General features: G+C 44.3%; 2 protein-coding genes across 3 annotated transcripts in view; one reads left to right on the top strand and one right to left on the bottom strand.

Annotated features, from left to right (window-relative positions):
* Positions 1-1,721, bottom strand: TRAFD1 (TRAF-type zinc finger domain containing 1). The gene is made up of 2 exons (XM_055796598.1): positions 1,619-1,721; positions 1-419 (listed from the first exon to the last, which is right to left on the bottom strand). Exons 1-2 carry the CDS (start codon positions 1,652-1,654, stop codon positions 60-62), a joined length of 396 nt encoding a protein of 131 aa, XP_055652573.1. The 5' UTR covers positions 1,655-1,721; the 3' UTR covers positions 1-59.
* A 2,151-nt stretch (positions 1,722-3,872) lies between these two features.
* The window catches only part of NAA25 (N-alpha-acetyltransferase 25, NatB auxiliary subunit), a 32,040-nt gene continuing 12,744 nt past the window's right edge, over positions 3,873-23,168 (top strand). Inside the window, exons 1-15 of one of the 2 annotated variants that reach the window (XM_055795277.1) lie at positions 3,873-4,003; positions 7,250-7,335; positions 8,253-8,391; positions 10,055-10,173; positions 12,068-12,142; positions 13,009-13,116; positions 13,568-13,646; positions 14,151-14,262; positions 15,134-15,223; positions 15,599-15,768; positions 16,546-16,658; positions 19,243-19,450; positions 20,050-20,136; positions 21,179-21,359; positions 21,981-22,080. In XM_055795277.1, the coding sequence (XP_055651252.1) occupies positions 3,946-4,003; positions 7,250-7,335; positions 8,253-8,391; positions 10,055-10,173; positions 12,068-12,142; positions 13,009-13,116; positions 13,568-13,646; positions 14,151-14,262; positions 15,134-15,223; positions 15,599-15,768; positions 16,546-16,658; positions 19,243-19,450; positions 20,050-20,136; positions 21,179-21,359; positions 21,981-22,080 (1,725 nt within the window). In that variant the 5' untranslated portion in view covers positions 3,873-3,945. Of the gene's footprint in view, positions 4,004-7,249; positions 7,336-8,252; positions 8,392-10,054; positions 10,174-10,235; positions 10,891-12,067; positions 12,143-13,008; positions 13,117-13,567; positions 13,647-14,150; positions 14,263-15,133; positions 15,224-15,598; positions 15,769-16,545; positions 16,659-19,242; positions 19,451-20,049; positions 20,137-21,178; positions 21,360-21,980; positions 22,081-23,168 lie in introns of those variants that run through there. The other variant, XM_055795278.1, reaches the window with a different exon arrangement.

A 23,168-nucleotide genomic window follows, 5' to 3' on the forward strand; every position in this document is an offset into this window, starting at 1 on the left:
GCACCTCACCTCGCCTCTAATTTCTTTGTGCTGCTGAAACATTGCTTCTGCTAATGTCCTTAAGGGGTGTCCCCTACACAGCTGCTATAAATCTGCTTTTCTAGCCCCTTGGGCATTCCCCACAATGGCCCAGCACAGTTACCTGTTCCTGATTCGCTTGCACTGTACCAAAGGTCTTGCCAATATGCATCCTCATCTTCATCCGTGAAGTCAGATGGTGCACTTCCTTGGGTTTGTATCCCTTCTAGCCCACAGACCTGAGGATGTTCTTTCAGGTCTCTCACCAATATGTAGCGGTGGCAGTTCTCACACTTCTCTGTCCGTGTTCCACAGTAAAGCTCATGGTTAACCATGGCTTTCAAAGGTAGTTGTATTTCACAATAAGGGCATAGGACGAGTCGGAGAAGGCACACGAACGCCTGGAAAAAGAACAAGGGATTATTCTTCACATATGGAAGAGCGAGGCAAAGGTGGAGGGAGGTTCTCCATTTGCTGAAGAGCTGAGCGGTCCATTCTTTCTTTAGCCAGTTCCAAAGCTACGCTAAAGGATAGCCTGGAATAAGATAGTATGTGAGAAATGTGAAGACCAGCAGGCTGTGTAACCTGTGTAGTCATAAACACGCCAGCTGAAGCACTCCGAAGACTCAGGACATTACTTTAATATCTGTCATACTTGGACAGCAGATTCCTTCCCACTGCGCTTCTTGAAGATAGCTTTCAGGGACAGTCTCAAAACCCAGTCCTGATCCCATTGCACTGAGCACTGCTAAAAAACATCTCCGTGTGTGTTCTGCGAGGGAACAGATTTACAGCTCACTTACTACTCGGCAAGAATTGCTTGCCTATGTCCTTCACCCGCGACTGCGCGACTGAATGACGGTAAGTTGCCCTTCCAGAGGGGTTACAGAGAGATGAAAGCCCTGTTAGAATAGCAGATGCTGCAAGAATATGTCATCATTTGCTTTACAGGCAAAACTAGAACCACTACACACAAACGTGCAGGATGAAGTGCTTCCAGGGTTTTGAACTGGTCATTTCTTCACCGTTTGAAAATCCTTTGTTTGTCAGCAATAAGCAGGCTTAGGTGGCACTTGCAGAGCTGTCTGCAAGGGGGGGCCATAGGAAGGGAAGGGGCTGACATTGATTACAAGATTGCCTGTGACGGCAGCCAACTGGAGTCAGAAATTAAAAAAATCCCCGTTGATTTTACAAACTATTTTCAAAGTCTGTTGGACATTATGACTTATTAAAACTCACATAACGACTGCAGCAGTCAGAAATGCATCATGTGAAAGGAATTGAAGAAGTGGAGTTCATCATATTCTGTGTTTCTGAAACAGTGCACCATTTTTCATCTTAATCACTAACAAGGACAAAATCATCAATTACTGCAGATAACCCTTGGATATGAAGACTTGAGCAGGCTCCACTGCTTGAAGGCAGTTTCCAACCCCCTTCTCTCAGAGGGTATGAATTTAGAGAGCACGGTTCAATAAAAAAGGTGCATCAATCACAGTTTGGAGTCCAGCTCCTGGCTGACAGAAAGGCTCTGGAATCAGTGCTTAGAAGTACCATAGTGTAGCTTCAAAACATCTAACATCAATTGATGTTCACCAACCTTGTGGTCCTCCAAGTGTCGGTTTTCCATCTTCATCTGACACTTGCAGGTAACCTACAATAAACAGACCTCATTAGATTAATTGCCACAGAGGACAGCAGTTTTAGAGGAGAAGTGTGTTTCTCACCTCCTTGTGCTCAGATGCAAAATGGTTCTTCATTTCCGACTTCGGGATGTATTCCTTGCAGTACTGGCACGCTGCAAGAAACCTGCTGCAGTGGACTTCATGAATTGTGAAGTTAGAGGCAGGGATATCCTTGTTGCTATAAGAAACATCACAGAGGTTACTTTGCAGAAAATACACTGACCACAGTTGCAAGCAGTTTTTCACAACACAAAAATCCTAAGAAAGCTTTTGATGAATTCATGGTTTAGAGAACCGAGGAACTAAAGAGCAAGGCAAGCCCAGCCAGGCCTCCACATTCCTTCATAGGTGGGATATTAACGCCTATAGCATGCAAAGGTCACAATGTTCACACTACTTGGAGATAAAATCAAGGTGGATGGATTTCATTATGAGAAAAGCAAATTTTGCAGCATAAGTTATCACCAGGTTCAAGGTGATGAACTAATTAATAAACTCATCTGAGAAGATCACAGTTTCTTCCTGAAACTAACCGGGCTATGAGAGGTCGAACAGTGCTCTGCTCGGAAAAACTACAGAACAGACCCTCTTGGGCCAGATTTGCTCAGTGAATGATAGCAGTAGCCATCTTACTCTGGAGCCAAAACTTCTCCGCCCACCCCCTTCCCAAAAGACTCATTTTCCTATCTGGAGGACAAGGCAAGGCTTACAAACAGAGAAGATCCAAAAAGAACTGAGGCACTCTGAGCTTCGCCCTTGTTCCTGCCTCAGGCAGGTAGCATCCTTTCTAGACGATGCTCCCCAGACTAAAGCACAACTCAGAACACCAACATTAGTTCTATAACCTATTGTGCCTTCCCATGTCACCAAGGAGAAAATCAGCACAGCCATTTAGTTTTCTCCTTGGCCAGATCCCGAGCAGGCAACAGCCTGGCAAAGCAGCAAAGTCCAACAGCAGCATCTCAACTGCACGTACTCAGCTGCTTGCAAACCAGCCGGGCTGATGCTGCCAGAAACTGCTTGGAGTCCCACGTCCCTTTGGGGAAAAAAAGGGAATGTCTTTAGTTGCTTGTACTCAGGAGGTAACTTCTGAGCTGGCATCGCTGTCAGTGGATGTATTACCGACACCGGTGTGGCTGGGAAAAGGGAACTGTCATCAGAGAGAAACAGGAGGTGCCTCCTGGTTCTGTTTTCACATCCCGCCTTCTGCCACATGGCTGCTGAATGGGAACTTGGGACCACGGAGTTCACGTGTGCCTCGCTGAAAACCAAGTCTTTATTTCTACCAAATACTTTGGTTCCTGCCTACGTGCTCAAGTCAGAAACTTGAGTCAAGGCTGAGCAGGTTGTCAGGCCCTGACACTGCAGAACCACGTGCCAACCGTTTGTAATGAAGGGGGCATGTTCGTTAGTGAGCTGTCCCTCCCAGCCCGTGGCACATGTCAAGGGGATACGTATGGATGTGTGTGCAGTGGTGGCTCCCGGAGACCCCTGGCAGCCTCCGCTGCGTCTCTTACCAGTGGCCGCACCGCAGCGTTGCCGCCTGGCTACCGGCGGCCGAGGGCATGGCTGTGTCCGGGGTCGGAGAGCCGGGTTCCTCCTGCTGCCTCGGCCCCGGGCCTCCCTGGCCGAGGGAGGGGGGGATAGGGAGGAAGGTAGATGGGGAGGAAGGTAGATGGGGAGGGAGGGAGGGAGGGAGGTGGGGAGGGAGGAAGGAAGATGGGGAGGGAGGGAGGGAGGGAGGGAGGGAGGTGGGGAGGGAGGAAGGAAGATGGGGAGGGAGGGAGGTGGGGAAGGGTAAAGGAAGATGGGGAGAGAGGTGGGTGAGTGTGGGCAGGTGGCTAGGGACGTGGGTAGGTGAGCAGAGAGCTCAGGAGAGACGGCTCCGCTCTCAGCACTGCAGGGAAAGCGGCTGCGGCAGTGCGAGGGGCCCGGCGCGGCGCAGCGCGGGCAGAGCTGCTCCCCGCTCCCGGCTGCGGGCGCTCCCGGCTCTGCGGGGCTGGCGCCAGCCCAGCAACGCACCCGACAACGCACCCGCGCTCCCCGGCGCCGTGGCAACGGGACGCGGCGCGCGGCCAGGCCCCGCCCCTTTTCCCGACCGGGCTCCGCCCCCTTCCCTTCCCCGGCCAGGCCCCGCCCCGCCGCCGCGCTCGGCCCCGCCCCGCTGCTCCTGGCGGCCCTTCACCCCCGCCCCCGGGCCGGCCCGGCCGGCGGCTGCGCACTGCGGTTCTGCGCTCTCATCATGGCGGCGCGGGGCCATGTGCAGGACCCCAACGACCGCCGCCTGCGGCCCATTTACGGTACGGACCCCGCGGACCCCCGGCCGCGCTCCCCGGGCCCGGCGGGGTTGTTCCGGCCCGCCCGGCGGCGTCTGGGGCCGGCGCGGAGGGCCCCGCCGGGCGGCCCGGCCCGGCATAGCGCTGGGTAGCTCCTCCGGCGGGCCCCTCCGCCCGCCCGCCTCATCCCCGGCGGCGGGGGAGGCTCGGCTCGGCGGGCGGGCGCCGGGGTAGCCCGCGCTCTGCCGCCCCGGGACGGGCCCTCGGCCTCTCGCGATCCTGGCGGGCCCGTGGGGCACGCGTGCGTGTGTGCGCGGGGCTCTGCCGCGGGGGCTGGCGGAGCCCGGTCCCGGCTCCCGCCCGCGGCAGGAAGCGGGAGTGTTGCCGGGCCCGGGGGGGGCACCGCGCCCCAGCCCCCGCCGCGCGTCTCGCTGCCAGCAGCGCGGAGCCCCCCCCGTCCGGGCGCAGGCATGGGGCGGCGAGCGCAGCCGGCGGGGCTGCTGCGGCGGGGCCGGGAGCGAGGCCTGATCCGTGCCGGGGCGGGAGCGGTGGCGGGCACCGGGAAGGCGCTGTGCGGGAGCGGTGCGGCACGGGCTAAAGACGGCGTGAGGGAAATTAATTGGGAGGCGAGTGAAGTAGTGGGGGGCCGGACTTGTTAAGAAACTCCTTGGATTAGGGTGCCCCCAGGTATTTCCCGGGGTGTTCGGTGCAGCTGGGGTTGCCCGAGAGAGCGCAGGCTTGGCTCTGCTTATGCAAATGCAGAGAAGGAGAAAAGAAAAACGCTTCCCCAGGCTACGGTGTCGCAGCTTCTCAAAAATGGAAGATGGGCCAGAGACTCTCAACTTCCAATGCCAGGAGAAAAATCTCTCTCCCCACAGCCGTGGGGAGCTGCTCTGGTTTGGGGCTGAGCGCACTCCGGGAGCATCCTTTGCTGCCCAGGCAGTGAGGGCGGTGGGATGCAGGCCTGCATCTACGATGGGCTCCACTGACATGGAGGAAGAGAGTTTCACTTGATTAAAAGTGTAAAGACACAGCTGGCTTGAAGTTGGTTGCATCATTATGAGCACTGCTGTGCAATTTGTCTTTATCTCACAATTTTGTAAATTTCTTCCTTAGTTTTCTGTCTGTGCTGTGATTGCCACTTGTATTAATGTGCAGTTATTTGTGTTATCACCTGGGCAGCACCTTAAATGTTCTTGAAAGAAAAAGCTCAGTAAATCCAACTGGCACGAAAGCAGCTGATGTTGAGATGGATTCATTTTGGTGAATAGCTGTTGGGGAGGGAGTGAATAGCGATATATTGGCTCTCTGGCTATTAGGGAGAGAGCTTTAAAATAGCTTTCTGCTAGTTCTAGAAAGGATTATCTGCAGCGTGATATTTGAATTCTGGCTTTGGTGCTGCAGAACCAGAAATAAAGCGTACGTCCTGAAAGGGGTAAATACACGGCTTCACAAAAATCATAAACTGGAGACGTGCAGCATGAGGTCAAAGGGCTGATCTTGACTTAAACCAGTGCTTTCCACTTTGCACCACGTGCCTTGATTACTCAGGGTTCCTTGACAGCTATGTTTATCTTCCATCTGGGTTTGTTCTCCCTTCACCTGAAGGTTCATGTGTTGCATTTCCAGCCACTGAACATCTCCACCTACAGCCCTTGCAAGCAGTGTAGGCTTCAGTTTATTTTCCTTGAGCTTGAATTCCTTTGGAAGTTGCCAGCTACTTTGGCTTCCAACACACTTATTTGTTGTTAGCAAAATACAGTCTTTTTATTCTGCTGCAGTTTAGAGAGGTTTGTGGTTTATTTGATTTACTTTAGGAGACCTAAAGCAGAGATCTTGTCAGCACAGCTGTTAAGCAATCCAAGACAGTGCAGCATGGCAGATAATTTGTGTGTAAGCAAACTATGCAACACAGATCCTTAAATCAAGAAGTCTCTGCTGATATATGAAGAGGTCCCTGGGATGTGCTGTTCCACAGTTTTGAAACCTCTTCACTGAGAAATCCCTGCTGAAGCTTTAATGTTAAAGGTGATGCACAGGTTATCACAAGTTAAAGCAGCCGTCTACCCCAAGTAAAGGCAATGTGTTACAGTTTCAAACTCTATTTCATGCAGTAACGTTTTGTTTTGGTTAGTGTGGGCAGGCTGCTTCGGTTGAGGTTTTATCTGTACGGTCTCAGGAGCCCAATTAGCTCGACTTCAAATCTGCAGCACTTGGCCGTGGAAGCAAAAGTTAAAGCTGCCAAATAGAAATCTCATTAGTATAGGTGCATACTTCCTACCATATACCAAGGAATTACTAAAGGTCACCTCTCTACTGGGTAAAAGAGTTCTCTCTCGTAATGAGAATGACAGTCTTGACAAGAAAAAGATGTGTAATGTCCTGTCACTAACCTGGCATTAGTTCTGTTCACAGTTTGGTAGGGGAGAGGCCAGAACACAGTGAGCAGACTCTTCCCTCCTGGCACATCGGGTGCAGCTAAGTTTTTTTTCTGTTAGGTTTTGGTTCATATTAATTTTGGAGGGAGGGGAAGCATATAGGGGTCATGCTCTACAATTGGTTATATATAATTGTCTAGTAACATGGTGATGTGCTGTAAGTGAAGCTGCAAATCTTAATACTGAGCTGAAAAAAAAAAAATGGTCTGGAGACAGGGGTTTTCTACAGCTAAGTGTTACTAGATGGTGGGTTATCCCCCTAGGAGATAGTGAGGCGACCCCTGGGAGCTTCATTTTTTTTGTCTTTGAAACCCGTGTGGTGAAGGCATAGTGGTGCTCTATTATGGGACAGATTTGCTCTGTGTGAAGTATTGGTCATGCGGACAAGTAGGTCTTCTCGCTTAATGCTTTGGGAGAGTGTGGGTGCTTAGTTTCTACCCTGCTGCCTGTTCAAAGTCATTGAAAGTCTCCCAAAGGCACAGCAAATTAATTGCTCCTTTTACTGAAGCAAAGAGTCTTAAGCTCTGCTGCTAGCAGAGAGCTGTTGCTGCAGAACCCACTCTGTTCTGTGTCGCTTTTGTTGCTGTAATGATCTGTGTGGACTAATTACAAAAGCTTGTTTGTTTGAACGACTAAAACTAGTACAGTGAGGTGAATACTTTGTCTACGGAATGACTTGCTCCCTGAATGTTTGGGTTAATGTGAATTGTACAAGGAAAATGCTCTTTGCGCTACTGGCCTAACAGCTCATACTTGACAGAAAATGTAGAGGTGGCTTTCCAGAGTGGATCTTGTGTTCTGGTGTAATGCTGTCCTTGTTGTTCTTATGCAGATTATCTTGATAATGGCAATAATAAAATGGCAATCCAACAAGCGGATAAACTGCTCAAAAAACACAAGGATCTTCACTGTGCAAAGGTAAGTGTGCGGTGCACTGAGTGTGTTTGGTGAGCGTCGCTCTGAGCCTGGGAGTGTGCCACTGTGCCTTTTGAGCCGTGTGCGTGATCTTTCAGAGACCACAGTGTCGGCTGAACCCCCTGGAACATCTTGGGCTGTTCTGATTTGCACAGTGCCTCGTTTGCCTGAAAAACTTGTGCAGATCCTCTTGGTGAGGTGCCTCTAATGACTAAAGTGTAACTGGTTGCACCCCAGCTAATTGTCTAGCTCCTTGTCAGAACCACTGCCAGCAGCCTTGGCACATGGCCAGTGCCTTCAAAATGCTTCTTTTAGACCTTAGCTTGGGATACCTATGTGTAGTAGTTTGGACCAAGACATTTCCTTGGGAGGTGTAGTCCTTAGTAAAACACCACAAGGTGATTTTGGAGGCATTTGCTCTTCTGCCTCTTGCTCATTGCCCTCCCTGCTGAGCCTCTTGAAGGAAAGGGAGTTCCGTGCCTCAGTTTTCTGAACATGTTTCTGCTTTTCTCTTTTCCTTGTGGGTTTTCTTTTTTCACTTCCACGTTTTTGAAAGCTTCCTAAGCTGGAGCGAGTGTCAATGACCTGAATCACATTTCTGTCACTTCTCTCTGGCCAGTTATTGAAAGAAAAAACTGACAATTGGCAGGACTGGTAGGGGTTCAGCCTGCAGCAGGGAAACTGAGTGGCAGCTGATGCCTTGGAGTGGCCTACATCTTTGTTAAGAATTGCAAAGCCATGCTATTTGGTGCAGCTTGCCTTTGGAGTGTTTCCTCTACAGCCATATGGATTAGAAGCTTAATCAAACCTGAAGATCTGTAGAAGTAATGAGGTGGCTGGGCAAAGCCTTTCCTCACCAGCAATGAGAGAGTTTTCACTGCCAACTGTATTTCTAACAGCTGCCTCTGTTGTGTCAATAGGTTCTAAAGGCAATTGGCTTGCAGAGAACTGGCAAACAAGATGAAGCGTATGCTCTGGCACAAGAAGTAGCAGCACTTGAACCCACAGATGATAATTCCTTGCAAGCACTAACTATTCTTTACCGGGAAATGCATAGACGTAAGCTTTTTCCTTTGCCTCTCTTAAAAATCCTAATTATTTACGTTCTTCAGAAGTATGTGAGACCCACAGTTCCAGGGGGAATAGTGCAAAGTCCAGGGTTTGTGTATAGGCGTGTTAAGAGACTCAGAGAATTTAAATGATGCCTGCTAAGATTGCCTCCAAGGCTCTAGTGATGCCCGTAAAGCCAAGAGCCTTGTTTAGGCTTCCCTTGTGAACGTTATTGTGTACACAGTTCCTAAACGAATGGCATGCTAATGATCATCCATCACAATCAAGCTTTGACTTCACTTTTTTTAATGAAAGCTACTGGAATTTGTTGTCAGTATATGTTGTAGAGATGACAAATCACCCGGTCTGTGGTTTGGAGAGTGTTTTCATGCTGTGAGACCCTAGATGAGGGGTTCAGGCCTCGGGAAGCTGTGTGACAAGCAGGAGGGAAATACTCACTTCTCAGTTTGACCACAGTAGCTTTTTCAGTATGGTTCCTTGCAGTGATACGGCATTACAAAAATACTAAATTTTGCATGTTTGATGGCGTCAGATTGCACATGCTGTTCTGAAAAAAGCCAGACCTTATATACTGCTTTTGTACAGCTCTAAGCAGTTGTTTCTGGCAGCTTCTTGTGGTTCTTGGTGGTGGTAGCAGTGTTTATTGTTGAATTGCTGGAGCAACGACAATGTGGTGAAACAACTTGTGTAGAAATGGGGTTTTGGTATCAGTCTGCAATGCAGTGATTGCTTGTGCTCTCCTAGTTTATTTCTTTCTACGTGAGTGTGTATGTGGAGTTAAAGCATCATTTCTTGACTAACAAGCAATTTTTGTGTGTATGTGTGACTTCCGCATAAATGTCTGAAAATGTCAAAAGCCTTTCTGTGATTCCAAACAACTTGCATAAGCATTAAGCTCAGGATTCTAACTTTTAGGTCTCTTAAGTCAGAAACGAAATGGTGGGTGTTAGGCACTTCCACGTTTGGTCCTGCAAGAAAATGGTAATTGGTGGTTTTATGTATGTGTGTGTCGAGGATATGTAAACTATGTGAAAGGCAAATCAGTTTTCTAATACTACACTGAGGTATGATTTTATGTGTAAGGCAAAAAAATAATCTAGAAGGATGAAGATGTACAAAGTTCTGCGTATTGTAATATCCTAAGTATTTAGTCATAATAGGCCTATTAGTAAAAGGTATAGTGTGAAGGATTTTACTTGTTAAGAGTATTAAAATAGGTAATTGGGAAATAACAGGATATGACTAACCTAAGTAAACCTGTGATAAGAATAACTAATTTCACATGAGGCTCTAAAAATGTTCTGTGTTTTGATCTATAATTCACATGGAGCAACCATTCTGCCAGGAATAGAAACCTTCATTCAGCTTAATGCTCCAAAATAAATAAACTTTCTTCAGAAAAACTGCTTCTGAGCAGTTCAGTTGTTGCTGTTCACTCTTATTTGGAAGTTGGTTTGTGTTTTTTAAGCCCTTTTTTGTCTTTTGCCTAATGTTTGCAGTGCTTGGGGTCTTTGGGGAGCAAGTACCATTTTTGTGGTTGATGAGTGTAATTAGATTACTGTTCAGAGTATCACTGATGCTGGCTTTAGGTAGCTGTGCTTTCAAATGATTCCCCAATTTGTCTTAACTGAAGCATCTGGTTTTGGTTTAGCGGAACTGGTAACTAAACTGTATGAGGCAGCTGTAAAGAAGGTTCCCAACAGTGAAGAGTATCACTCTCATCTCTTCATGGCCTATGCCAGGGTTGGAGAATACAAGAAGATGCAGCAGGTACGATCAACAAGTTTGTGTTCTGATAGCTGTAAAGGCTTTTTTTTTCTGTCTATCTTGCTGTGAATGCCTTTTCATGTTATAAGTAATCTTCCAGAAAGCTAAGCCGGGTTAATGCAGAAGTTACGCTCTGTTAACAGAAAGGCTTGAAAGACCGTGATTTAGGGGGTGGGCTCTCTGAAGATAAATTCTTTTCCTTACATGGGATAGGACAACTGTGCCTTTTGTGTGCATATCTGGTCTGATAGAATATGTTGGTTATTTTGGGAGGGTTTTATCAATGTGTCTTGAACAGGATGGTGGTTACATGTGAGGCAGCGTATTATCGAAGAGTTCTGGAATAGACAGAAAAAGATGTAGCAAAATCTTGTGATCCATGTTTTCAGACTTAATTCGCTCCTTAGTTGGCTGCTATCTTTGGGAAGAGTAATCTTGCCCATGCTTTTACCTCTGGACTCTGACATATAGCTAGGCTTCTGTTGGTTGTAATTTGGTGAAGAAAAGCTAAAAAGCACTACCTTTAAGTACATCATCTCAGCTGGCAGAACAGTGTCATGCTGGTTAGTTTTGTTTTCATCCCTTCCAAATTAGGTGCCTGGAGAATGTCTATAAATGGAAGACTGTTTTCAAAGCATGCGTGCTCACTCTTCTGCGTAAAAAAGCACAGAGAGCCAAGTAAATAAGTCCTGAACTCCCTCTTGTTCCCACTGTCTTAAGGTGACTTGAATTTTTGTATAAGTTTAAATAACTAGAAGAATATATTGAGCAGAAGTGTTGTTCTCCATTGTAGCCCAAGTTGTATGCTGTTTGGGTTCAAGCTGTAGACAGGCTAAGTTATTAATGTACATGACATTACAATCTCATATGACATTCTGAACGTCAGAGATGTGGCTATGTGAATTGTACTCCTGTCTACAACTGTGAGTGGAAAAAATGAGATCTTAGATAATAATATTTAACATTTGTGTGACCTTTTATATGTTTAAAGTGTCATACGAGCGTGTATCTGGTTAAGTTATCCAAACATTGTCAGATTCTTATATCAAGCATTGGCCTATGCGTTTGACCTAAGGACTTAGAGATGCAAAGAGTGCATGGATGCTGACTGGAGAGTGAAAATAAACCGCAGTGTCCTGTGTTCTGGAGTATTTCAGCTGAAAGTACTGGAAAATGCAAGCTGAGACTGAAGTTGGGAAATTGGCACAGAAGTCCATCTGTGGTAGTAGACTGTATTATGTGTAGCTTCTTAAAATTACAGATTTTGTATGGGTAAAAAGTGTTGTCCTTCGTTATATACAGGCACTGAAAATCTGTGAGAGAAATGTGTGAATAACTGTTTATGTGTTAGGCTAGAAAATCTTGAATACTTCAGCTCTGCTTTGATACAGCCAAGCTTTCAGCTCGACCGTTGCTTAACCACTGCTTTGCACGTATAGGTGACCTCATGTTTTGGGTATCTGAGTGTGTGTCCGTATGAAATAAGTGTTGAAGGGCAAATGCTTACATGAGGGAGGCGTGTGGTTTGATGTGCCTTTTACCGCTGAAAATCAGCACTGGAAATATCCCCTTCACTCCTAAAGAATAAGTCTTCTTCCTCATGGAGTTACCACTTCTAATTAAAGCTGTCATCTGTTTAGGCAATCATACATCCACATGCTCGTTGCTGTTCCTTGTCAGGCCTACACAAAGTACTTTGAAACATTTTCACCCTCTATTTTCTTCTTCTTTAGCGGTGTGTGTTGGGGTGGAAGGGCTCACAGGTTGATGGAAGTCCCATCTAGTTGCTAATTCTCCGTTTGCTGCCATTGTTGCTGCTTAGCTTGTGCTGTTTGTCATGAGACCTTATAAACAGATATGTTTCAGGAATGATGCAACTTTGTCTTATTTTTTTCAGGCTGGAATGGCACTTTATAAGATTGTACCCAAAAATCCTTACTATTTTTGGTCTGTGATGAGCCTGATTATGCAGGTGTGTACAGTGTTGCAAATGAGTTTGACTTTTGCTGCAGGAATAGTGCAAATATAGAAATGTTCTGAGTGAAAATGTTAGAGATTATTTTAAGTAAAATGTTTGAGCTGTTTACGTATGATTCTGGGAGAAGGACTGAGCCTCCCCTTAAGAAGCTCTGTTGCTGTGCTTCAAAATGAATGCTGTAGTGTTTTTATAATGCAGTGTAACTGGTCTGCCCTACCATGTTTATACAACTGAAATTATTCTCTCATCTGAACTAGTACCCTACTGTCTTTTTAGTTAGAGAGCTAATTAATAAAGCCTTGGATATCTGCAGCTCCTTGGTCAGAACTGTTCCTTTCTGTAACTAGGTTATAAAGGCTCAAGGAGGAAATAAAGGAGAGCTGTGGACTTGGCATGTCTTTAAGACTGCAGAAAGTCTGCAGGACTGGACGGCAGGTCAGCTGTGCTGCTGTTAGTTGAGATGGTAGATTCAGACACTAATCAGACAACCTGACAGAGTGTTGGCCAGACAAAAACTAAGCACAGGGGCGTTAATCACGTTTTGTTAAATACTGTGCCATGGAAAACACAAATGTGTTCTTGCTATGTGTTATTTGCCATTGGGTATTGCGTGCGTAGATGTGTGAGTCTGAACAGCGTAATCAAGAGTGAGCTTTTCTGTATATCGCTGGGTTTATTGCTGCCTTTTAACAGAGAGGTTGCTTTCTGTGTGTGACAGATGGAAGCTCTGAATGTGTGGTCTGGGGGGAGGAACTGAAGCACCTGGGGTTCTTCCCCCCCCCCTTCTAATGTGAAAAACGCAGTGGGTGGGACGACGCAAAAAGTTGATGAGCTGTTACGATAATTCTTCTCTTCCTTAGTCTATTTCAGCACAGGATGAAAACCTGTCAAAGACGATGTTTTTGCCACTAGCTGAGAGAATGGTGGAAAAAATGGTGAAAGAGGATAAGATTGAAGCTGAGGCTGAAGTAAGGCTTGCAGATACGTTCAGCTTGATTCGAACATTATTGAAACAAGGAATGCACTGTTAAAGGAAGTTGATTATTTTAACAGTTTTCCAAGATAATAATCAGTAGTGTTCTGGAAGTAAATGTGGATGTAGCAAGATAGAAGGAAAACTCAAGAGCAGTGTTGAGACTGATTTGGAATCGTGTGGGCAAGGAAATTTTTTTGCATTTGATTTGACTGATGAAGTACTTGGTTTTGCTCCCTGGGAGGCCCCAAGAGAAACTTCAGGACTGAGAATGGAAAAAAAGACCTAAATTCCTGAATGCTCCACCCTCTGGGATGCTAAAGATAGCTTTGCAGGCCTGGCTAGCTCCTATTTCTAATGACAGTGAAACAAGCCGCTTTATTTCTTGGCACACCTGTGAATTGTTTTACTAGCAAATTTCATTGCAGTTTAATCTTTCTTTTAAGGTCGAACTGTACTACATGATTCTGGAACGTTTGGAGAAGTATAAGGAAGCCTTAGATGTTGTGAGAGGAAAACTAGGAGGTAACTTATTCAGTCAATTAATAATTACAGTTGTGTGGAGGACACAGCAGTTCTCCTTTGCTTCAGACTTGTCCACTAGTTAAAAAAAAAAGGCTGTAAGAAGCCTGACTTAGCACCAGTTTCAAACGTTGGTGCAAACTCTGGAGGTGCTCTCTTGTGCAGGCTGTTTTTACCCACCTGTTTATGGTATTTAAAAGTTACTCAATGATGAACTTCACAGCAGTATGCTTAGCAGTAGTAAATTGATAGCATGTTGGTTTGTTGTAGCTGCCATCTTAAAAGAAAAAAGCTCCTGATATCCTGCATTTTTGAGCAGTCTTTCTGGCGATTAAAATGCACTTGCAGTTTTAAGGCCTCCACAGGAAATCTGTCCCTTGAGGGCCACTCTTCTGTTCTCTTACATTTAGTGTTTTGCATCCTGGGATATAACAAGAAGCTTTATGCAGGAAGTAGAGAAGGAAATGCATTGATTAAATAAACTTGCCCTTCTGTTTTTTAATTTAGAGAAGCTGACAAGTGAGCTCCAAAGCCGCGAGAACAAGTGTATGGCAATGTACAAGAAGCTGTGTAGGTGGCCAGAGTGCAATGCGCTGTCGAGAAGGCTGCTGCTGAAAAAGTGAGATTATATTTGTACAGTCCTACTAAAAAACTGAAGAAAAATTCCTGGCTGTTTGTGAATTGCCTTGTTTAGAGGCTTTTGTAAATGGTGGTTAAAATAGAAGAACATCAGAGGATCTCAAAGCATTTCCAAATGTTTGCGCTCCAAAGCCTGAGGAAAAGGGCAGCAGAATGGAATGTTAAAGGGACATGGTGAAGGTCACAGGGAAAGTCAGTGTCAGGACTGTAGTCACAGCTTTTTTGAAGGCTGATTTTAGCAACATGTTAATGCATTAAAATTGTGTTTACCTCCTTGTTCCTAAAGGCTGTGCTGATTGTCCAGCTCTAACCTTCATGTGGGAGAGGAGAACTGCATTTGCATATACTTTTCTGGAACTTCATTTCTCTCACTTGGCCAGACTTCACACTGGGAAATGCATGTAATGCTTTGAACAGATGCATCAGGAAAGAGCATACTAGTATGATCAAATCTGTCTCTTGGAACTGTCAGGAGAGATTTGTTGTTTGCTTTTTGTATTTAGCTCTGTGCCCTTATCTTAAATATAGGTTAAATCAGAGGAGAAACTTCTGCCTTAGCATTTTCTGGGAATATTAATGAGCTCTGAGTGGAATGTAAATGTTAAGGGGAGAATCTGTAGCTTGCCTTGATTCTTTATTGAAATTGTTTCCTTTAACACGTTTCAAGAAATTCAGGATGATGGCATTCTTAAGATGTGAGACCTCAAGGAGAAATGATTCTTATTACAGTTGTTTTTTTTCTGTAATGTGCTATTCCTTAAATTCATCTTTTGCAAGGAATGCAGTTTTTGAAGTGAGTTACTGTTTTGGCAATTCCCTAAACTTTGTTCTGTGCCTGATTTTTGTTTCAGCTCAGATGATTGGCAGTTCTATATAACTTACTTTGATTCAGTCTTTAAACTCATTGATGAATCCTGGACACCTCCACCAGAAGAAGAGCAGTAAGTTAACAGTTTTGCTGTGGATTTATTTTTTCCTTTGTGCTGCAGTGAATTTTTTGTATTCAGTAGCTTAGCAGTAGTAAGCTCTTTGGGTGACCACTCTGTCTTTGGGTGACTTCTTGACATCAGACTGCAAATGATGTGTTCTCCCTGCTTTGTTTTGGAGGCTGACAATAGTTAATCGAAACAGCTGTTTAAATAGTGGTTTGTACACTATAGAACTCTTCCAGTTCATATTTTTCATGGTGACCGAGTTAAGAGAACCCATCATGCCAGATTCCTTTAAAAGTGTACTGGGAAGTAGGCTGAGCATGTGTTATCAGTGCCCTAGCAATGGGAAAAATCAAAGAACCTTTTGTCTCTTTAATTGCACAGCTCTTTGGAAGGAGAGGTACACTATTCTATAGAGCAAGCTGTGAAATTTATAGAAGAGAGGATAACAGAAGAATCTAAGAGCTCTCGGCCGCTTCGGGGACCATATTTAGCTAAACTGGAGCTGATTAGACGTTTGCGATACAGAGGTTGTAATGATGAATATAAACTGGGTAAGAGCCACTAACTGGATGATGAATTAATCTTTTGGAGAGAGAACACGAACTTGGAGCAAGCTCTTTGCTAAATCACTGTTTTGAAAATATACATGCTGTTATCTGTACATAAAGAATTTTGGAAGCATTAGAAGATGAGCCTTGAAGAAAGGCAGGTAGTTCCAGACTACTCCAGGGCTTGTAAAAGCAAGCAGAGAAACTTTCAAAAGCGCTTACAGGATCTAGGGGCATACAGTCGCTGACATAATGGAAAGTGCATTCCTGATGCACTGCTTTTGTAGAAAGTCCTGCTGTTATGCTGTAATCCCTGGGTGGTTTTTAATTTTAAGTTTTTTGGCAATAGTACCAGGTTTTGCCTTTTTAAAACTTGCATTTAAAAATCACATTTAGGGAATTGGTGAAGGAGAGAATGTGATTAGAGCAACATCTCTGCTACTTACTAGTTCCTTTTATGTTTCCATCCCAAAATAAGTTACTGTTAGATAAGCAGAGGTTGCATATGCATGCCTGTTATGCTGAGCTGTTATCTGCCAAAGTAGCTCAAATGAAGCTCTTGGGGTTTTTTTGTGTGTCCTTGGTTACCAAAGACATTGAGCCACTGCTAAAATCTGCAATAGTGCAGCTATCTGTTTTCTAAAACACTGTGTAATCTCGAAGGCAGCAGCAGTGGGGGGATGGAGGGGAGAGGAGCATCAACAAAGATTTCTCGTAGTGACTTTACAGGTTCAATTTTTAATGGAGCATATTAAAAAGATGAACTGGCCTTCTTCCTAGGTGATCCAGAAGAACTAATGTTCCAATACTTCAAAAAATTTGGGGACAAACCCTGCTGTTTTACTGATCTCAAAGTATTTGTAGATCTCCTCCCATCCAGCCAATACACAAAGGTAAGTAAGGGTAAAGAAACAGTGGCAGGAACTGCAGTGCTGGTTTGCACTCTGGTCCCTTTACCTGTAGATCATATTAAAAGACTGCAAATGTCATCAGAAAACCGTTTGCACTGTAGAAAATACAATGAACATCTGAATACACTGAGCAATTCCTTTCAGAGGATCTTTACAGGAGACTAAAAACTTGTTTGGTCCTGCAGAGTCTCGTACCCAGATGTAGTATTCATTTGACTTTCACTGCTTCAAGGTCCTGGTTGAGTCTTTTATCAAAAATCTCATAATGTTGATAAGTTACAAGATACAAGCTTATATCTTGTAATGAAAAGCTCCCTAGAAATTGTAGTTTGATAAGCTGCCTGATTTGCTCATTTTTAAATGAGTAATCTCTCATTGCTTTTGGTTATAGATCGCAGTTTACAAAATGGAGTAATGTAATATTACAGACAGACCATGCTGTTCGTTCATTTACAGTTCTTATTGCTCTGTACTGTAACTTTTGTTTTGCAAAGACATCCTTCTCTTTCCTTTCCCACCCATCACTTGGTTTTCCCATTAAAGATGTATGCTTAATGAGAAATACCTGGTCCCTCATCTGATGCAGGTAGGGTGTCACACAGGCGTTGTGCTTGGCTCTGCTGCGGTATTAAAGAATTGACACACTGATACTGATCAAGGGGTGACCAAGAGACCTGTGGCAGCTTTTCCAGAATCCCTTTCTGAACCGAGCTCTCTTTAACTGAAAAGACTATTTGTGCAGAGTCATGAGCAGCTCGTTTAGTGACTTCAGCAGCTGGGAATCCTGTCACTCACCCCATTGTTTTTCTAAGCCATTGTGTAAAATTACCAGAGCTGGGGAGGGCTAGACAGAGAATCCTGGATCAGCCAGGGGCTGTTGATAAAATGTTTATAAACAGAGCATAGATAGTGGTAGTGTTTTCTTTAGTTTATTAAAATATTTTTCGACTGCTAATGCAAGCTCTTCCCACAGCTTATCTACTAATGAGATTGATGGCCCTGGCACGTGTGGGTTGTTGCTGCTGTTGTTTTGTGTTAAAAGGTGTATTTTCACCCTGCTGGCAAGAGATGTGCTGAGAGTGGTATTTAATTTGTAGTTCTGGAAATGGCAATACCATTGCAAGGTAGCCCTGAAGTGCTGAACCGGTTTAATCCTAACTTTCCAGATTCTAAACCCAGAGTGGGAGGGAATGATCTTCAATAATAATCGTTCAGGCTGCATTTTTGTTGCAGTGCTTTTAAAACCGTGACTTGGAATAAATTCTCTAAAAAATTCTGATTTAGTTTCTTAAAACTGCTGCTGATTTAGTGAATGTATTGTATTGTGTCATACTGACAGACTAGGTTTTACCCAGTGTATGACTGTCTTCTGGCTGCTGTGTCTCTGAAGCACGCATCTGCAGCAGTTTTAACTCTGTCAAGGACATATGTAGCTGAGGACGTTTAGTGGTGCTGAAGTGCTGACGAGTTTTTGAAATCTGAAAATTTTAAGTTACTTGAGATTTGTAGATTGTCTTAGATTTCTTCTTGTTTCACAGCAAAAGATGCTGAAGGTTGTTGCATCCTAGGTAAAGTAGCAGGGTCACAGTGAGGTTGGGGCAGGGGGAGCATCTTTTTTTTTTTAAATGTACAGTTCGGTAGCTGAGAATGTGGCAATCTTGCTGGGCCACTAGACACATGAAATATTCCAGAAATAATTATGGTGACATCAACCTTGACTTCTAGAGGCATAAATTGGAATATGCAGCCTGGTGATTTGGTTGACCTTGCTAAGCTTGGCAGAATCTCAAACTGAGAAGATCTGTCAACACAGTCTTCATCAAAGTCTGTGGGAAAAGTGTAATTTGTGTGCATGGTGCTGTGGTCCTCCTATCTAGCTGTCATGCCTTTTTCCTCAGGCATGCGTTTGTTGCTGTCTGTGTTTCAAACCAAATGTAGTAAAGCTGAATTCATTGGCTTTAACTCAGTTTTAAGTTTGTAAATACTGTTGGATTTTAGGGCAACAAGAAACCACTGTTCAGGCCTGACTGTGTGTTGTGAGAAGTCTGCTGTCTCCCATTAAAACTGTAAACAATGAGAGGCTGCTTTTCTTACAACTTAATTCAAAAAATAAGTCATTAATCAAAGATGATGACCTTACTGAGTACAGCACATTACTTCAGAGTTGAGAGAAAATGTAATAGCTAGTACAAAACCACTATTTCCTGGAAGTGTGCTGTGAAGCCTTTCAGTAATTTTAATTGCATGTGTTATTACTGTGAGTGTTAACAGGTGCTTGAACTCCCTTGTGTGTCTGTGTATTGAACTTGCTTGTGATTTATTTTTTTTAATTTACTAAAAGCTATTGAGTGCAACCAGAATGGTGTGCTCGCCACCTTTTCAAAAAAAAATAATTTTAAAAATGTATTGAAGCCAGCTCTTTAACCACTGATTTCGGTGTAACATCATGTTGATACTGACTTTTCCACCTTGTGCTTTTTTCTTGATTTGAGGGAGGAAATGATGCTTTTCCATTTGTGCAGTCCCAGATGCCCTGCAGAATTTAACAGCAGTGTTTCTCTTTCAGTTCATCAGCCAATTGCTGGAAGTAATTCCTCTGTCAGCAACAGCAGAGAATGAAATTGCACTGCCAGCTGATATCAAAGCCCTGCAACAACACTTGTGTGTGGTGCAGCTCTCAAGATTGCTCGGTATCTATCACGCCATGGATAAGAAGCAAAAGCTGAGTGTGGTCAGGGAGTTGATGCTAAGATACCGCCATGGATTGGAGTTTGGTGAGAAAAATCTTGAAACTAACGTTGCGGTTCACTTGCATCTTTTTATGAGCAAAAGTTCAGAGCTTTTTCAGGGGATTGGAACAGCACAAATGCTGATGGCACCCATCACGCTGCTAGATAATACTTTGTTTTCTTCTTTATGATTATATCCTTGGGCACACTTGATTTACCAGTTTCCTTTTAATTTTTTTGCCTTTCAGTTGTGTGTCTTTAAAGATAAATGAGACATTTGTGGGTACTTCAGGTGGTATATTTGTACCTTTGTGAAATTGCCTACGCCTTTCAGCAAAGCCAGGCTTTCACTGGTGTGCATAGGACAAATCCATAGGCAAGAATATTAATTTGTAGAGCTTGCAGTTGTAGGAGAGTGTTTTGTTCTTCCAGCAGATGTCAACGTATGAAGCAGCCTGAAGTCCACTCATGATGAGCAAATGCAGCATGTACACAGTTGTTTCAGTTTTTAAGGCAACTCTGGATTTTATAAATTAAGCTGTGGTTATTGTCTGCTGGATAGCTGTGTGGTCTGACAATGCTGACAATGTCAGAAGCAGCTGACAGCACTGTTGGTACAAGAGTAACTTTTTTTTCTTTTTTAGGGAAATCTTGTTTGAAAACTGAATTGCAGTTTTCAGATTATTACTGTCTGCTTGCGGTTCACCTGCTGCTTGATCTGTGGCTGGAAGGTATGTTCCTAAAATTGTCTTGCTTAATACTGCCCTGGATAATTGCAACAGGGAGACTGTGTCCCTGTGGCCAGTGTGTACCTGGCATGGCTTGTTAGGCCTGTAGCTTTCTGGTTGGGTTTTTTTTCCTATATGAGGTGTTTCAGGAGTCCCTCTGTTCAGTTGGTGTTTGATCTGAATCTCACTGACCTCTAAAGAGGTGTAATTTTTCTGATTAATTCTTGTAAGTCCTGCCAGAACTTTGCTAATGACTCTTGCAGCTCAATGCTGGCTGTCTTTAGAAGCTTGTTCTGAGTTTCCCATGTAGGTAATGTTTTCTCTCCCATCGCCTGAGTTCTGCTGACAACTCCTTTCTGATATCAGAGGTGGTTTTAAGCATTTCTTTCAGTCCCCGGCATACTCTTTTGTCTTTTGGATCCCTTGCTTCTAGAACATTCTTCTGAGGCCTGTTGCTCTTCTCAAGTAATTCTGTACTCCCCATCTGCTCTGCCTGTTAGTCTCCTAATTCCAGAGAGTCAGTCCCCAGTGGTGGCTGTCTGTGGGCACTGTTTGTATTCCTGCCTTTCAGTGTAGTTAGTTATGCCTTTGTTTTTCCCGAGGAAGGTGTAGTTTTTAGCCTGAGTAAAATCAGTTGTCTGGTTCCTGGCAGGTCACTGGTGGAGCGTGGGCTCTTGAATTCCTGGCTCTGTGTTGCTGTCTTGCAGAATGCTTGGGAGTGCCTGTACGTATAAGCTAGAAACCCTGAACAGTCCAGGACTCAGCAGGGAAGGTTGCTTCTTCTGCAGTGGGTTAATGTGTGAGGGCTGTGCTCTGTACAGATGTGAGCTAGATATTCCCTGTGAAGAATTACTGCTTCACCTTGCACTCGGAGAGCAACTACAGTGCTGGCCTGGATGCTATAAGGGCAGCAGCATGGCTCACGATTGCCACCTGCGTGTTTAAATGCATGGAACCATTTTGAGAGGTGTGCAATGTGAGGAAGCTTAATGCCAAAGTAATTGTGCCTCTCTGTGATCACACCTGTCTGTCTTTTTGTCACCAGGTGAAGAGACAGCTGTGTGGCAGTGCCTAACTCTCTTAGAAGAAGGGTTATCTCATAGTCCTTCCAATGCTCAGTTTAAATTGCTGCTCATTCGAATCTACTGCAGGCTTGGTGCATTCGAACCTGTTGCAGAGCTCTATTCCAGCCTTGATGCGAAACACATACAGCACGACACCATCGGGTGGGTAGTATATACTGAGAATAATTGGTGATGGTGACCTTCCGGTAACCAGTCCTCAGATCTTCAGTTTCCTTTGCTAATGGAAGTTAGCAGATTGCCAGATTTTCGCATGGTGGTGTATTTCTCAAAATTCCAGATCACTTTTACACATCTACTGTAATATGCTCCCTTTGTGGAGTGTCTTTCCTGTGTGATTTTGATCTGGTTTGGGTTTTCAGAGTATTAACTAGGGGGAATCTGAAATAAATCTGTGAAACGTATCTTGATGCTAGTCATAGCTTGGTGTTCCAGCTCGGGTTATTGCTCAGTGAAGTTTGGGAGTACTAGTTGAAACAAACAACAAGTGGCCTTGCCTTGGTTAGTGTGTTTGTGGGTATCTAAGTAAAGCTTAACAAAGTGGATAGAGGAACTCCAAGCTGCCACATACTGTTTTAAAAAAATTAAGAATTCCTTCTACTACTCTTAAAGCTTAAACTTTAATATGAATGCCCCCTGTTAAATCTCTAGGCTTCTCATTAAAGCTGGACTGTGCTGCAGCTCTCTGTTCAGCAGCTGCATTTGAAATTCAGGTTTCCCCGGAGTTCTGTGTTGATATTTGACTTGTGCCTTGTTATGTTGCAGCTATCTTCTGACACGCTATGCAGAGTCACTGGGCCATTATGCTGCTGCATCCCAATCCTGCAATTTTGCACTCAGGTTTTTCCACTCCAACCAGAAAGATGTAAGTTGAAAGAAACCTCTGCGTCCTTGTAACAGAGCAGTATGTCAAGGTGCCTTACAGAAGTCTGTACCCTACGTAAGGGCTTACGGAAGTGTAGTGGTTGATAAGATGGTAACAAAGAGGAATAGTACGTGCAACTGTGTGTATGTGGTAAAGGTTGCCTCAACCTGTGTTTCTCATTACAAGAATTTGTAACTTAACTGTTACATGGGATTTTGCTTTAGCTTTCTCTTCATAAAAGTCAGTTTTAATGCTCCTCAAGAAACAGGTATGATTACTTTTAAATTAATGGATTGTGATTTTATGAATAATTTAAGTGAAATGTCACGTGGCAGCTAAGTCCTGGTGTCATATAACTTCTGGCATTTTGGAAAGTCATAGAGCAACCATGGATGGTGGGTCAAGGTGATGATGGCATACTTGGGAATCCTTTATATTAAAATCACTGAAGCAGCATGTTTTAGTGGTGGCAGTCCTGGGCATACAGGGCTGGTGGGGAATGCACATCATTTTAAAAGGTAGGGAAAGCAGAAGGAACAAGGTGGGAAGATTTCAGAGGGGAGAAACTGAGTCTTGAAGTCTCAGCTTCACCAAAGGCAGAGCAGAGCCTGTGACTAACTACATTGTTTTGAAACGATAGGATCAAATTGTAAAACCTGGTGTTGTGCTAATAGGAACTACCTGTTTTATTCAGTTCACCCCTAAAAGCATTGTGAATGAACAGAAAGTTGTCTTGAATGAGATTCTTGGGACTGGAATGGAGGAGAAAGTGAGTGGAGAGTAACTAAGTCCTCCAAAGAGATGAGATGCTTCCTAAAATGCACGCCGTGCCCTAAGCATCTAGCCTGCTTGTAGCTTGCTGATTAGTAACTATACTTGTTAGTAATCTTACTTGGAAAGTGCTCTCTGGTGTAAATTCTGATACATTCATAGGGAAAAATACCAGTTCTTGTTTCAGAATTCCTACAGAATCCGTGAAAAACGAGCTAGGTAGAACAGTGGAACAACACATTTTTGAAGTCTTGGTGGAAATATATTGTGTAAATAGGAACAGAAATAGTCCAGAATTGTGACAGGGAAGTATATGC

Source organism: Falco peregrinus, chromosome 2 (assembly GCF_023634155.1).
Source record: "Falco peregrinus isolate bFalPer1 chromosome 2, bFalPer1.pri, whole genome shotgun sequence".
NCBI classification, from domain to species: Eukaryota; Metazoa; Chordata; class Aves; order Falconiformes; family Falconidae; genus Falco; species Falco peregrinus.

Bases quoted from the DNA above. Each gene is read 5' to 3' on its own strand.
- TRAFD1 (XM_055796598.1), bottom strand. From the start codon at position 1,654: ATGAAGATGGAAAACCGACACTTGGAGGACCACAAG. The intron at 420-1,618 runs GTTGGTGAACAT...TTCTTTTTCCAG, and splicing joins GACACTTGGAGGACCACAAG to GCGTTCGTGTGCCTTCTCCG.